Source organism: Lynx canadensis, chromosome F1 (assembly GCF_007474595.2).
Source record: "Lynx canadensis isolate LIC74 chromosome F1, mLynCan4.pri.v2, whole genome shotgun sequence".
In the NCBI taxonomy this organism is placed as follows: domain Eukaryota; kingdom Metazoa; phylum Chordata; class Mammalia; order Carnivora; family Felidae; genus Lynx; species Lynx canadensis.
In genome coordinates this window covers 4153442-4169671 of record NC_044319.2, presented here as the reverse complement: position 1 = coordinate 4169671, position 16230 = coordinate 4153442, and the positions used below count along the sequence as shown (strand labels likewise).

At 47.8% G+C, this 16230-nt stretch overlaps 1 protein-coding gene and 1 non-coding gene across 3 annotated transcripts in view; one reads left to right on the top strand and one right to left on the bottom strand.

Annotated features, from left to right (window-relative positions):
- The window catches only part of SMYD3 (SET and MYND domain containing 3), a 645009-nt gene that overhangs the window by 101737 nt on the left and 527042 nt on the right, over positions 1-16230 (bottom strand). For both annotated transcript variants that reach the window (XM_030301800.1, XM_032591869.1), the window contains one exon: positions 258-345. In XM_030301800.1, the coding sequence (XP_030157660.1) occupies positions 258-345 (88 nt within the window). The remainder of the gene's footprint in view (positions 1-257; positions 346-16230) is intronic.
- On the top strand, positions 2192-2296 carry LOC115505784. Its single transcript, XR_003966140.1, has one exon. It is a non-coding gene; the product is annotated as a U6 spliceosomal RNA (small nuclear RNA).

Here is a 16230-nt window from a genome sequence, read left to right as displayed (position 1 = left end):
CTGTCCAATTACTGGTCATGAGTCTTGATTACTATTGAATGATGGTGAGGTACTCACACTGATCCGGCCATGGCCTTCCCTAGCCATTACCCAAACTGTTGGCAGGGATTGGGATGCAGCCTGTGACCATGACACAGAATGAAGCTCACTGGCTCACACAGAAGTCAAACCGTGGACTTGGGTTTCATTAACACCAAGCTCCAACCAATAAAGAAGCAATCCCAAGGATACAGCTCAATCCACAGGTAAAAGGATACTCCAATGTGCCTTCAGTTCCTCAATTTTTTTCAGCGATTCTTGAACTTCCTTCCATACTTGCTCATCACCAGTAAGCATGTCAGCATCCTGCCCAGGCCAAATTAAGAGAACAGAAAGAGAGACAAATTATTTAATTAAAAAACAGGCAAAGGAAAAAAAAAAATGGACAAAGGATCTGAACAGACATTTTTCCAAAAAAGATATACAAACGGCCAATAAGCACATGGAAAGATGCTCAACATCATTAGCCATTAGGGAAATACACATGAAAACCACACGGAGTTATCACTTGACACCCATCAGCTTGGCTATAAGGATGTCAAGAAAAAACATAATACCAATGTTGGTGAGGATGTAGAGAAACTGAAACTCTCATGTATTACTGGCAGCAATGTGAAATGATGCAGGCACTTTGGAAAATAGCCTGGCAGTTTCTCAAAAGGTTGAGCAGAGCTTCCATATCATTTAACAATTCCACTCTAGATACCCGAGAGAAAGGAGAACCTGGGTTCACACACACAGTTGTGCGTCAATATTCACAGCAGCATAATTCTAGCAAATAAGGTGGAAACGACCCAATGTCCCTTAGCCAATGAATGGATACATAAAATGTGGCATATCCATACAATGGAATATTACTGGCAGTAAAAAGAAACGGATTACTACAACACGGATGAACCCTAAGAACACCACGCTAAGTGAAAGAAGCCAGTCACAAAGGACCACATATTATAAGATTCCATATATATATATATACATATATATATATACATATATATGTATATATATATATATGATATGAAATGTTCAGAATAGACAAACCCACAGAGACAGAAAGCCAATTACTAATTGGCTAGGGAGGGGGACGGGGTTGGGGAGAACTGGGCAGGGACCACTAATGAGGACCGAGTTTCTTCTTGGGACAATGAAAATATAAAATCCACTGTATTAATGGTTCTACAACTCTGTAAAAATACTAAAAGCCATTGAATTATATACTTTACATGACTGAATTGTATGCTATGTGAATTATATCTCAATAAAGCTGATATATATCAGGAAGAGTAAAGAGGGGCAAGAGAAAGAATCATTTGTTTGGAGACCAAAGATACTTTAATCAAAAATGTTATAAATCAAAACGGGTCTAGGAAAGAGTAAGATGAGTACAATTACACCCATGTGAATGAATTTTGACTTCTGCAAAAACTAGAAAAAAGAAAAGGGAAAAAAGATACCCAACATTTTAAAAAGTAATTCAAAACAAAATAAAAGTGTAGGTTACCATTTATTAAATGTTTGTCCTCTGGGTTAGTAACTAGCAAGTCCTTTACTCTTCCTGTATGTCCACATTTTAGGAGTTCGGTAGCCAGATGACCACCATACTGGGCAGTGCAGATACAGAATAGTTCTGGCATCACAGAAAGTTCTGTTGGACAGAGCTGCTTTAAGGAGGCTACTCAAAGCTTAAGAAATTGTCATCAGACACCATTCAAAACCAGGTATTCGATATTCATTAAACTCTCGATGGGTGTCAGGGAGAAGAACCATCTCAGGAAGTTATATCAAATCATGGCCAAATCACGGCAAAGGTGCAGGAGGCAGACATTTTCAAACAATGGAGGTCTCCCTGGAGATTTTTGCATGCCTACTAGAGAGGTTTATACAATGACCCTTGTGAGAACCACCACCAGAGTAAGCCTGTTACCGGCAGGAAGATACACAGCACACAGGTCTGCCAGGGCAGAGAACAAATGAGGGCCACAGAGAGCCACAGAAAAGAGATCCCACGAACAGGGCGAGGCAGCAGGTACACATGTGAGGAAATACGTGAGCTTGTGTGAATGTGTCTGTGTAGGAGGGCTTCATGGGTCTCTGTGTAGACATGTTGTGCATATGAATAATAATATTGGGTGGTTTTTAAAAGGAATCCAGTGTTTGCTTCGACAGTACATATACTAAAATTGGAACAATACAGAGAAGATTCGCATGGCTCCTGTGCAAGGAGGTGATGCAAATTTGTCAAATGTTCCACACTTTTTTGATTTCAGTTCAGGTCACGATCTCCTGGTTTGTGGGTTTGAGCCCCACATCAGGCTCCATGCTGGCAGTGTGGAGCCTGGATGCAATTCTCTCTGCCCCTTCCCACTCCTTCTCTCTCTCTTCTTCTCTTTCTCTCTCTCTCAAAATAAATAAACTTAAAAAAAAAAAAAAAGAAACCATAAGTGGACCCTGCTTTTTTGGGTAAATTCTTTTTTTTTTTTTTTTTCAACGTTTATTTATTTTTGCGACAGAGAGAGACAGAGCATGAACGGGGGAGGGGTAGAGAGAGAGGGAGACACAGAATCGGAAACAGGCTCCAGGCTCCGAGCCATCAGCCCAGAGCCTGACACGGGGCTCGAACTCACAGACCGCGAGATCGTGACCTGAGCTGAAGTCGGACGCTTAACCGACTGCGCCACCCAGGCGCCCCGGTAAATTCTTTTTTTTTGGTAATATTTAAAAAAAATTTTTGATGTTTATTTATTTTTGAGACACAAAGAGAGCACAAACAGGGGAGGGGCAGAGAGAGAGGGAGACGCAGAATCCGAAGCAGGCTCCAGGCTCTGAGCTGTCAGCACAGAGCCCGATGCAGGGCTGGAACTCACGAACCCGCGAGATCATGACCTGAGCCGAAGCCGGGCGCTTAACCGACTGAGCCACCCAGGCGCCCCTTGGGGATATTCTGAGTAAGAACTTAGCTTTCTATACATAGGAGAGGAAACAAAAATGAATTGCTTTAAAAAAGGTAAACATCAATCTCCTTCTAAATACCTGCCCTAAGTCCACATTTAGCTCCTAAAGCCTCAGTCCCACCGCTTCATTCTGAAGCAACTTGTTAGCACCTTCCAGATAAAGCCCACGTGTTAAATCTCGACAACCATGGCGGTTTAGGATGACATTTTCCTGTTTGATATTTTGCTACTGGCAGCTCAAGCCTTAGGCTCTAGGCAAAATGTCTTGCTTCTTAGACTCTCCGGTAGGCGGCACAGATGCCCCCAAAGATGTCCACGTCCTGATCCCTGGAACCTGCACACAGGTTTGGGTACACGCCAAAGGGGAATTAAGCTGCAAGTGAGATTAAGGCGAGTGCCCTGGACTCCCCAGGTGGGCCCAAGGGAATCACAAGGGTCTTGCAGAGTGGAAGAGGCAGGCAGAGTAAGAGGTCAGAGCGATGTGACGGGAGGACCCAACCTCACTGTTGGCTAAGAAGGCGGAGGAAGGGACCCACAGACCACAGAGCACAGGACACCTGCAGAAGCCAGCAAAGACAAGGATACAAATTCCCCCTGGAGACTCCGCAAAGGAAGGTAGCCCTGCCAAGACCTTCATTTTAGCCCAGGGACACCGGTGTCAGGCTTCTGACCCACAGAACTGCAAGACAATAAATCTGTGTTGTTTCAAGCCACGAGTGTGTGATCGTCTGTTACGGCAGTCATAGGAAACTAACACAGTCCCACATAGCTGCTGTTCTTCTGGCCACTGGACCTTGGCACATGCACCTCCCTGCAGCTGAAATTAATTTTTTTTTAATTTTAGAGAGAGTGGGGGGGGCAGTGAGGGGCAGAAAGAGAAAAAGAGAGAATCTTAAGCAGGCTCCATGCTCAGTCTGGAGACCGACACAGGGCTCAATCCCACGACCATTTATCTATTCAGTTAGCACCTACTGAGGACCTACCTAGCGCAATGCTCTAGGCACTGAGAATAAAGCGGTAAAGAGATCCTAGTGTCTTCCCTGAAGAGGTGGGAGGAGCGTGGAATGACCCGAAAAAACACACATGTAAAATACTATTTGTCGGAGGGAGAGGAACAGGGAGCACTGGCCCCAGGGAGTTCCATTTAAGCAGGGTTATCCAGGAAGGCCTCGCTGATAAGATAAAGGTCTGGGAGAGGTAGAGGGGTGGGAGATAAGAACTCCTGGAAGAGGGGCCAGCAGCTAGTGCCAGGATGCCGAGGCAGGGCTGGCCCGATGTTTCAGAGATAGCAAGAAGGCTGGTGTGGATAGAGGTCCTCAGCTGCAGTGTGTGCGCATGTCATATCTTTCCCATAAAAATTTTTTAAATGTTTATTTATTTTTGAGAGGGACAGAGTGCAAACCGGGGAGGGGCAGAGAGAGAGGGGGACACAGAATCCGAAGCAGGCTCCAGGCTCCAAGCTGTTAGCACAAAGCCCAACGCGGGGCTCGAACTCACGGACCGCAAGATCATGACCTGAGCCAAAGTCAGACGCTTAACCGACTGAGCCACCTAGGCGCCCCGCATCTTTCCCATTTTAGAGTTAAATATAGGTCTTATTCTTCTTTGATCCTGCCTCTCGCAAATACCAGCACAGAGCATGGTATGTAACCAATGCCCAGTTAAACGTCTCTAGGATGGGTCTGGAAGATGAAAATTCACATTTATTTGGCAATGACCTGGATGTCTCGTGTATGTATTTCAATCATTCGTCACAACATCCTCATAGGGCATCAACACCTATAACCCACAAATGAGGCACAAGATAGCCCTAATGCTTAATTAACTGCTACAAATGTCCTTCTGTCCCTAATTGCCAGAGGTGAGATTCAAATCCAAGTCTGTCTGGCCTCAGAGCTCAAGCTCTGAAAGATGCAACAGGTCTTTGAGGGAGTAGCTTCAAAATTCTCTTCAACCCGTGGTCCCAGGATCTTCCTAACAGCAGCACTTGGAAAAGGGCAATCAATCCACCAACATGGAACCCATAGCGGATCTTGTAGTCTTCCACAAAACGGGGAGAGACCATGGCCCTCAAGACCTCAGGGTGAGACAGAATAATTTCATATGGGAACTGTACTCACAACTAAACCTGCTCAGTAATCTGACTAGCTGTTCTTTGGGTTGAGCCTAAGACTTCATCACCTACCAGAGGAGAAGGCAAGCTTTGGATCTGTTTCCAAACACTCAGAAATCGCTCCTGAGAGCACTCTATATTGGAGTGAGACAAGCGGCATTCACTAATGGCTAACCATCAGTGCCCTGGAATGTTCCACTATGATGAGAGCGTGTATTCACTACATGCTCAGGTTCCCAACTCCCCCCACTCCCACAGACTTTGTTATATTCTGTGACTTCTCCTGTGACTGTCCCCACAATAGGGTCTGTCTCTCCTCTCTCCACACCAAGGAGGGGCACATTCAATAATGTGTGTACATATGCATATACACACGTGTTCATATACATAGGAAATATATGTGCATAGAAACTACTTAGGGAAGCATAATTTACATCTATTTCTTCAATTTGCAAATATAAGAGTAAATTATCATGTTCTTTTTCAAGGTCCCTGAGGTATAAAACCAGTAAATTTATATCCTTACTTCACTATTTCTTATCCGAACACATCCAAGATACTTGCTATCATTCAAGATAGAGTTATTTAGGGGGAAAAAGATCCTTTTTGAATTTTAGCTTTACTATGTAAACAGGGCTTAAACGGTTAAGTCCTGAAATTTGTTTCCAGTAGGTGGAAACATTCATTTTATGCACACACACACACACACACACATATATATATGTGTGTGTGTGTGTGTGTGTGTATATACGTATACATATATAAATATATACATATATATACATATATTCATATACATACGTGTATATACGTATATGTGTGTGTGCATATATATATATATATATTTTTTTTTTCTTCTTTTAAATCAAACGTACCATTGTTGAGTTTTCTACAAATGATAACAATAATTCAGACTACAAGCAGAAGGGCTTCTGAGAAGCTCACTCTGCTGGGAGATGATGGAGATAATTTAGGACATGTCGGTTCCAGGACCGGTAATAGCACCTCTGCCCTGACTGGCTGGACGTCCCTAAGCAAGCCTTCCTTTTCCTGGGCCTCAGCTCCCTCACCCAGAAAATAGGAAGTTGGCTTGGATAACCACCACCGTTCCTTCCACCTGACCACTCTAGAGGCTGAAGTAAAACACAGCCTGGTCAGCTCTACCTCTGGACCGCTCTCTTGCACAGTTCCAGAAAAGTCCTTAAAGAGCGTGTCTTCACTTGAACCAGTAAAAACATGGCAAGAATTCCTTGGAGGCAGAAGTATGGCAGCTGCTCCCAGGATGTGGTAAGAATGAGTCTCCCAAGTGTCTCCCTTCTGTGGCCTCCCAAGCTCCTCTACTCATCACCCCCGTTTCCCCGCCGGGGGCCAGGTGCAAACTACTCCCCACAGTTCAAGAGTCCATTCTCTAGATACCTGGTTCCTTCTTACCCCCCATTCTTTCCTCTCACAGCCCCACCCCAATCTGACACGCCCCGGGCTCTATCTTACTGCCACGATACCAACACCTACTCTTCAACTGCAATCCTTCCCTCTGGACTCTGGAAGGACCTGGACTGCAGTGCCTGTCCGTCCCCTGGGTCACCACTTCCATTCACTTCTTTGGTTTTCTTCCCATTTGTCCCTGAAGGACCGGCCCCAAATGTCCTCATCGGGAAATCTTGTTCTACTTCCGCCCTCTGAGTTAGCCCAGCCCCCCTGGACAACTACAGCTACCCAGTCACACTCTGCACACCTCTCTCAGCACGGAGCTGTCATTCGGGCTCGGCCTTACTGTGTCCCCCGCAAGCCTCAGAACTGTTCGAGGGACCACGACCCAATCACGTGTGTTCCCAGTGCCAGCATGGGACGTTATTTGGTACGTGTTTGGTGACAGAGTAAACGAATGAAGAGAGACACATGATCTTCGATCCACGGGGACCAGTATTACAAGAAAACACCTCGACTCCACAACAACAGGAAAGAGAATCTCAACCAAGGAAACGGAGGCTGGTTTGTTTCATACCATACTTGTATCCTGACCCGTTTCTCATATTACTATGTCACGACTCTGCGGGGAAAGGCTACGTTTCCACTGTAGCTGCCGGTATTTGCCGGATGCCCAGAGACCAGTCTAGAACATAGCTGTGAACTCTCCCCCCGGCATAAGAAATCCCTCACTGGCTCCGGAACCAGGCTCTCTGACAACCGCATCCCAGCTATCTGGGGGCAGACTGTGTTGATTCCTGGCTCCTCCCTCCGGCCTCCTCCTGAGAACCCTGTTGCTCACTTGGCCCAGAGGCCCCTGCCTCCATCTGACCCTGAATGGATCAGTGAGGCCATTTAAGTTCCCTCAAACACAGCTGCTAAATCAATACCCTAGCATCATTCCCTTCGCTGTGGAAAAAAAAAAAATAGGTGCCAGATGATATGAGATAATCTCACCGCTACATAAAAGGGTGCCACTCAACACAATTACATTCCATCGGCCAAGTGCTTCCTTTGGGTTTCAGAGTAGGAAGCAGACCTGCCAGGCGCCAGTGGGGGATTAAAATTCGAGTTTCTTCAACTGGGTAAGGTTGGAATTCAGCAAGGCTGTCCGTCCTTGGGAAAAACCATGGGCTCTACCAGGCTCAAACATGGGATGAAGCCATCCAGATCTACTCTGCATCTGAAACACTTAAACAGATGTGCTCACTCGGCTCACGAGCGCTGGGTGCCGGAGCTCCTGCACTGGGCTGATTTCAGATGGTTCCCATTAAAAGGAAAAGGAGAAAAGCAATCTGCTTCCAGTACTTCCTGTCATCCAATCCTCCTGCAAAGCCTAATTAGACTGGATTGGAGGGAGATGAGTATAGGATGGGAAATAAAATTACCGAATACTTACAAACTTTTCCAGTAATTCAATAATTCTAGTGTCTCAAAAGGAGAGGCTTTTTTCATGTGTTTTGTTTTGAAAGCAAAGTGAGATTCAAACATAGTGTCTGCACTTAGGGGAGAGATGGAAAATCTTGAAGTTCAAAATCTCGAGGGGGAACAAAGTTCAAGCTGAAGAGCCTTGACTGAGGTACCCTGGTTCGTGGATAATGTACTGGGACTAACAGATTAATATACAACATCATTCGAAACCTTTGTGATTCACAGGAAACATCTCTGCTGGAACCAATTTCCACCTCCTCTGGCAAAAACAACTGAAAGCAATTCAGATTTAACTTGAGGGGGAAAGTGGCTCTTTCATAGAGTGGAAAAAAGAGTGGTTAAAAATAGAGCGTTCATTCTCCTATCAACGGCCCACAAGTCAATGGGCATTATGGATTCGGGAAGAACGTGAAGGAAGGAATGTTCTCCGCCCGAAGCACGTTCAACTTGCAGCACGTTCTAATCAGCAGTTAACAAGCGATTGTACACAACAGTTAGAACGTGGCGAGAGGGACACTGGATTTAGGGTCCTAAAAACGTAGAGCCGAGTCCCTGCTCCACACGTGTGTGACCTTGGCAGGGCAGTTGTCCTTCCTGAAGCTAATCTTCAGTGTAGTAATTCTCTAGCAGCTGCACCTTCTAACCCTTTCTTGTGCACCCTCTAGAAGTACCAAGGTCACGAATGGCACCGTGGTCTGAGTTTTCAATTCCCACCCGAGCAGGCAGGGGTCCCTGGAGGTCTGACTGGAGTCTGCTCTGTTTGGTGGGAGGGAGAAAAGTGGTCTTGTTCTACCAGAGGATGTGCCATCGAGCTCTGACTATGCCGTGCCCCACATCTCTGCACATCCCTCTCCCCGGAAGATTCTTGCTCAACTTCGTCAACAAGCTTCTCCCGTTCACCAAGAACTACACCAAACGGCCCCTGACCTCTGCAGTCACAATCCCTCGTCATTTTCCAAGGGGTTCCATGATAACTGGAGCATCAGGAATAACTGATGCAGGTGAAAAGGTCCTCCAGGGGCTGTTAAGAGACCCCAGGTGAAATGACACAGCCTTACAAAGGTTATTTTCTCACGTGCTTTGTGAAATGGCGAGGTCTCGGAGCCTGCACGCGACTTGCACAAGCAGGATGCCGTGAGGCTCTAAGCCCTGTGTCCTCAACTGGAGCCCCGAAGCTCCGGCCTCCCGCCCCTCACACCCTCCAGCCGAGCTGGGTGAGCCGGGAGCGAATGTCCTGTCGCCGGGGTGGCATGCCATCTCCAACCAGCCGGTCCCACTACTAGCCGGCACCCAGCCCAGGAGTATTTGGGCACCGAGGGGCACTGAGCCCAGTCCAAATAAATGCTGCTGTTGAAGAGGGCTAGTGAAACACCCCGGGCCTCTAGCAGCAGCACTCCGTTCAACTGTCACCTGGTTTTATGTTCTCATTGTCGCTGTCAGCATCAGCCAACGCCCATCTCACCCATTTATTTCTCAGATAGAAACAGGACTCTACTGGGGCGCCTGGGTGGCTCAGTCAGTTGAGCGTCTGACTCTTGATTTCAGCCCAGGTCACGATCCCGGGGTTGTGGGATCAAGCCCTGCATCGGGCTCTGCGCTGAGCATGGAGACTGCCTGGAATTCTTCCTCTCTCTCCCTCTCTCCCTCAGCCCCTCCCCCACTTGTACTCTCTCTCTCTCTCTCTAAAATTAAAAAAAAAAAAAAAGAAAAAGAAATGGGATTCTACAGCAACTACACATTTCCACAAGACCACAACATGGGAACCAACTGCAAGTTCAAGGTCAAGTCTCCAGGTACACAGAATTGCCGGAAGGGGAATGTCCCCTTCACTGCTTCTAGGAAAGTGACAGCAGCCTTGTGAGGGTGAAGTTAGACCATCTAGAACCACTATAGGCCTTTTCCCGCTCCCATCTCAACAGCTCCCCTCCCTCTGTCCCACGCATTCTTATCCCAGGGACTAAACCCCGTTCTCGGAGAAATCAGCTCGTTGCTTGTAAAATCAGGTCACTTTAGGGGAAATGAAAAGCACTTGGCAGTCACACACTTGGGGCAACTTGAGAGCCCACCCGGGTCAGTGATGCCTGCTGAAAATCTGCCTGGGGTGCAACATTTGGTGGAAAACGAGCACGACTGGCTGATACAGAAACGCAGCTCGACCTGACACACAGACATTTAGGGAGGAGGCCCTTCCCTGCACTCTCCTTCCAGCTGGAAAGATGTGTTCCTGAGAATGTATATCAGGGACTACGTGAGGCAGAAGGCTACTGGCTCAGCTTGCAAAAGCACATTCGAGCAAATTCTTTTCACATTTGTACAGAGACGATCAAACGGCGGCCGTGTAGCTGTAAACCCGCAAACCCCTCGAGGGGTCCTGCCAGCCCCGTGGGGGGAACCCCACAAGGTGGGAGGGTTGGGACTGGGGAAAAAAGGCAACGATTTTATGGGAACCATCGTTCTAATCGCAACAGTCACTAAGATCAAATACACCCCCAAGTTTCAGGGCGGGTTTTGTTTTAATGGGGACCCAATCCACGGCCCTCGGCTCCTCCAGCCCGCCACACCGCCATCTCTCGCGTTCCTTCTTTGGGAACAGATGCGAGCGTCTGCCACAGCAGCAGGGCGGAATCCCGCCAGGGAGAAGGGGCAGTGTTCTGATAGCAAAGGTCAGGGTAACCCAGACGTGGTGTCTCCAGAGACATTTGAAACAGGAGGAACAACAGCAAGATCCGGGCTCGGCGCTCCTGGCGTACGTGAGGGCGTGACGGGCAGACCGGGGAAAACGGAAACAGGCAGGCTGCAGCCCCCGTCCAGGCTCTGCCGCCGGCCGCTGGGGGACCAGAGGCTAACAATGCCTCCCGGCTCAGCCTCCCCAGGTGAGCACCTGACGGAGGTTACCATGGAGATGGAAACTCATCATTCCGCTCCACCAGTCCCCTAAGTATATGGTGTGTGTATTGCGCGTGAGGAGAGACCTGAAATTAGGGAAGGGGAGAGACTTTGGAATCGGCGGCTGGACGATAAATTGCAAATTATCTCCCTTCTCTAGATTTTTCCTTCATTCTGTTTTAGGCTGAGTTTTCTCACGTGTGAAACACACCAGTCAGAGCCTGGAGAGTGTGCAGAGGACTGAACAAAGACGGCACCTAACCCAGCAGTGCTCTCTGCCAACCCAAGGATTTGACAATGATTATTTAATTCACACGTTCCCTCCAACATTTGTACGTAGAATGATTACAGCGGGAGACATTCCGGACTCACGCGAGAACACGGTATTCGCTCATCCACTAAAGCAAACACATCCGGTTATTTAATCTGTGCTCCCAAACCAAGGGGACGGTGTAGTTGGGGTCCACACTAACAATTTCAGACGATGAGTCCAGGACAGAGGTCTAGACATGCTTTTTTAGGAGGTGATCATAAGGGCGACCAAAGGAAAGTATTTAATGTGACAGGATCTGTCCCTTTACATCGGTTAATGCGATTTCTGACAGCCTCCCCTACCTTCTCAGAGCTGGCCTGCACAAATTCACCAGTTCTTACCACCGCCTTGTAAGGCAGCAATGACATCCTCAGACCATGCACCAAACAAGCAAAAAGTTCAAAGGGAGTATGTTCCAGTTTGAGAGGAAGAATTAGTCCCAGAAAGGAAAGAGCCCAGAATTGCACTGGTCTCTCAGTAGAAAAAAGCCAGCGTACCTCCAATTATTCAAAATCTGTCGTCCCTGGATTAGTCTGTGCCGAGTTCCGTTCCTGGAAGCTCAGGGGTGGGTCATTCCAAAGGGCAATCACTCACGGGCTGAGGGTCTGGCAGAGAAAACACTCTTTCTGAGGTCTGGGTGGAGGGCTGGGGGGTGAGAGGGGACGGAAGGGACCAGGTTCCGTGGCTCAGCTCTCCTTTTGCCCCACCCCATACCCATCAGAGACCCTGCATAAAACTGCCAGGGCTCAGATGCTCTGCCTGGCAACCTTGCATCCTGTGGAAATGAAGTGCTGGTGGAATGCACGGGGAGCACTCGCCCTGGCGCCCCACCAACAGGAGACAGCACACGTCTGCATTTTATATTCCAGTAAACCCCAGGCTGGCCCTTGGCCAGGGGACCTCTTTATAACGTCAAAGATAAAAGCGCTGGCCACGTTTGGCACCCTGCCCTCACCTCCATTCTCTCGTAACCATCTCTCACACCGGGCACGCATTACTGTCAACGGGGCCTTTCAGACAAAGGTCTGGTGGAGCTTCATAAACATCACCAGATGATGACCAGAGGTGTCCCGGCTGCACAGGAAGAGAAAGGGGTACAGAGAGGGGCCAGTGACTTCACAGAGGGCATGCTGGAAAGCACAGGGAGAGCTTGAAATATGTGCCTGTGTACTCGGAATACCCCTGCTCCTAAGGGGCCGAGTCACAGGCACCGTTCCTCACGGCAGGCTGGCAACGGCTAATTTCAAATCTGCCCCAAATGGCGTAGGTATAGATAAAATCTGTGTATTGCTGTCTGACAAGGCCCTTATCCCAAGTCTGGATGTCCAAAATGGCATTTTGGGTGTACAAGGTGACGTAGTTCTCTCTTCTCGTACCCCTTGCCTCCGGGAATGCCATGATGCCAGTCACGCAGAGTTTATGACACCAGTCTCTTTGAGTCATACGTTGTGGGTCAAAAGCATACAGCCCAGCTGTTTTCCTTTAACATTTCTGTTTTACAATCTAACTTTCTAGACTAGGTGAGAGTAAGATTCCAATATTAGTCAACGCTTATCATCAATTAGAGTAGGCAAGGACTTCTGGAAGTAAACAAATATGAAAATTCCTCCTGTTCCATGTAGACAGAACTTCATTCAGAGAGTTTAACCTAGGGGAAAACCTGGTTTTCATCACCACGGGGAGCTGAGCTATTCGGGATATGCCCTTTTTTATAGATCTCGGAGGCTTGAATTCGCCCTAGGGCACTGGACTGGTCTGACTTGCTGCCCCACCCTACCAATCACACACCCACAGACCCACCCCAATCCGTGCCAGGAATGTGTTTTATGGGGTCCTGAGGTCTCTGACTTCCCTTCAAACTCACACCTGTTCGTTCCTGCAGCTTTGATCCTCTGTTGTCAGGTGTGATGCCCTGGGTATATATTTACAGTCACCTGGAGAGCTTTTAAAAATACAGAGGCCCAGGCCCCACCTGGGCAAGTGACAGCAGAACCCCTGCCGGGGGGGGGGGGTATCTGTGTCTTTCACAAGCTCGCCAGGTGATTGTGACGCACAGTCAGGAACAGGGACCCCAGCCTGGTGTGTGCTGCCTCACCCCCCCCACCCCACTTCTAATCTCTGTGATCACACCTGTGTCCACAGCATCAAGATTTGCCACAAGCACGTAACGGTTTAGGCTTTTTCCTGGTCTCCTCAATCTACGACGGCATCTCCCATTGGCACAAATTAGTTTATTCATAACAAACAGTGATCAAGTTCACAGCACTGTCATACCGGGCCCTTGAGACTATCTTTAGTTCAATACACACAACATTCCCTCCCCACATACACGGGCCAGGCGCTGGAAACGCAAAGACGTATATGGGAGGTGGCCTAGCCCTGAAGGGCTCACAGTCCTGTGGCTGATATACACACATCATTTCTGAATGTCGTGCCACAAGAGACGAGCCCTGGGGATCTGGGGACACAGAGCTGGGGCATCCTTTACCCAGCTAGGGCTCACCAAAGTATCCCAGGGAAGACAACAGTTGAGTTCAATCCTGAAGGCTCTACAAGTATTAGCCAAGAGTCAAGAGAAGGAGGAAGCAGCATGAGAGAGGGGCAGAAGATGGCAGGATGTGGAGACTGGGGACGGGGGGACAGGGGTGGTGACTCAGAGTGTGGGGGGTGCACCTACCAGGTCTGCAGCAACTGCTGTTTTGAAGGCTGCTTTTTCATAGGTAGACGCTTTAAAAAATTTTTTTTTAACGTTTTATTTATTTTTGAGAGAGACCGAGCGCAAGTAGAGGAGGGGCAGAGAGAGGGAGACACAGAATCTGAAGCAGGCTCCAGGCTCTGAGCTGTCGGCACAGAGCTCGACGTGGGGCTCGAACCCACGAACTGTGAGATCATGACCTGAGTCGAAGTTGGACACTCAACCTACTGAGCCAGCCAGGCACCCTAGTAGATGGTTTCTTTTTAGCGGGGGGTGCTAACTGGGGACCTGCTTCAGCATACGCCCACAGACCTGAAAACAAAAGGTCAGTTAATAGAGGGACAGGGGAGAAAGCAAGGGTCTCAAGATGAGGTTGAAGAGCAGGGCGGATGCCCCAGGAAAGGATGAACTTGATTCTGTGTGGGCAACAGAGACATGGAAGGATTCTAGATATAATATATGTTGTCCAAATATCTACGTGGAAATACATGGAAAGGTAGAGGGAGTGCGGGCGAGAAGAGTTAGGGAGATGTTGCAAGAGTCCAGAACGAGATGACGTGAACCTGAAGAAGGCAATGGCCTTGGGGAAAGGGTTGGGAGTAAGGAGCTAATTTAAGAGAGATGGTGATGGCTCGGGAGGGAGTGGCCCATGGAGGGGACACTGGAGTAATTAGCAAGCATTGACTCCATGATGAGGGCTGCAGGGGAGCCCAGGGTGTGGAAAGAAGGCGTTTAGGACACTTTTGGACCTTGAGCGTGAGGTGTACAGGAGCACACGGCTGAATTCATCCATGGGTGGGACCACGGGGGCCAGGATGGCAGAAAAGAGGGAGTTGAAGCAAACATGAGCTTGGACGGAGAAGTAGGGGAAGCCAGACAAATGAGCGAATCACCTTTCTTCTCTCCAACTATGAAGCCAATGCATGCTCGCCTAACCTCCAGGAAGACTGCCAATGTTTCCCGGTCTCGCGACGCCGATGACAGATTTTTAGAATGGCTTGCCCATCTCTTTGCTCCTGCTTCTAATGCATTTTTGCATTTGAAGTTTTATATTTGTAACAAAGCAGCTGTGGTTTCGATAACGAGGGCATAGTCATCACTAATCCATTTCGAGCTTGTATAAGGGCACTAGTCCACCTTCTAGAACAAAACCTGAGAACACTGATGACAAATGTCTGTTAAGCTCTCTAGTCGGAAGCAGGACTAGAGGACCAACCTCACAGGGCTGGTATCAGGACAGAATGAGACAGCAGCCCGCGCGTTACGCTCACTACTAAACACACAAGCTCTATCATCACAGGAGGTGAGACCAAAGGCAGACGACCCCAGGACATTCACAGAAGAAAAGCAGTGATTTATGAGAATAGTGTGCACTTACCGCCTGGGACAAGTGGTCGAAGATCAACAGAGATACTCGATTCTTAGTTTTTTTCCCTTTCCATTCTCCCAAAATTATCCCAAAATAAGACAGAATAGAACAAGGTATTTTAGAAAAGGTCACACATTTAATTCCATATGAACTATATCCCAGAGAGGTCAAAGAACTTTGGGAAGACACCAGTGAAAGCACTATCATTCCTTCTGCTGAGCTGGGAGGAAGCAGTGACAGCGGAAGCCCAAAGTGGTAGCAAACAGAATCGCAAGAGAACGGTGAAAATGAAAGTCTGCATGATGGCAGCCTTTAGTCAGATAACCGACTGTCCATCTCTGACTCAAGCGTACTGTGACCTAAACTCGAGACAGCACGGCACCATCAAGAACAAATCTTGGCAATATGCACTCATTGTTACGTAAGCAAATCAGGTGAATATTACCAACACCATACAGTTTTACTTCAACATGTATTAACAAGGTATTTCCTAATATTCTCTGTCGGCGAAATGATGAAATCTAATGTCTACTCTACAACACGGTGCCTACAGTTGACAACAGTGTATTGTATTGTATTTGCTAAGAGGGTAGGTCTTAGAGAATCTTTTTGTGACAAGATTCAAGTGTTCTTGTCACCAAAAAATAAAATAATAAAGAGGTAGAAGAAACCTTTGGGAAGTGATGGATATATTTATAGCATAGAGTGTGGTGATGGTTTCCACGGTGTGCGCTTACCTCCAAACTCTTCAAATTACCTACATTAAATGCATACAGCTCTTGGTGTGTCCATCGCACCTCAATTCAGTGGTTTAAAAAAAAAAAAAAGAACAACACAATCTGGTTAGGATGGGAATGCGTGTGTAGATTCCTGGCTGGCTGAACACCCAACGGTGTCTTAGGACTGACTGATGTCCACCCAGGACCATGCTTGGTAGGAATCTGTCTCCTTGTTTTGCAAGTGGGG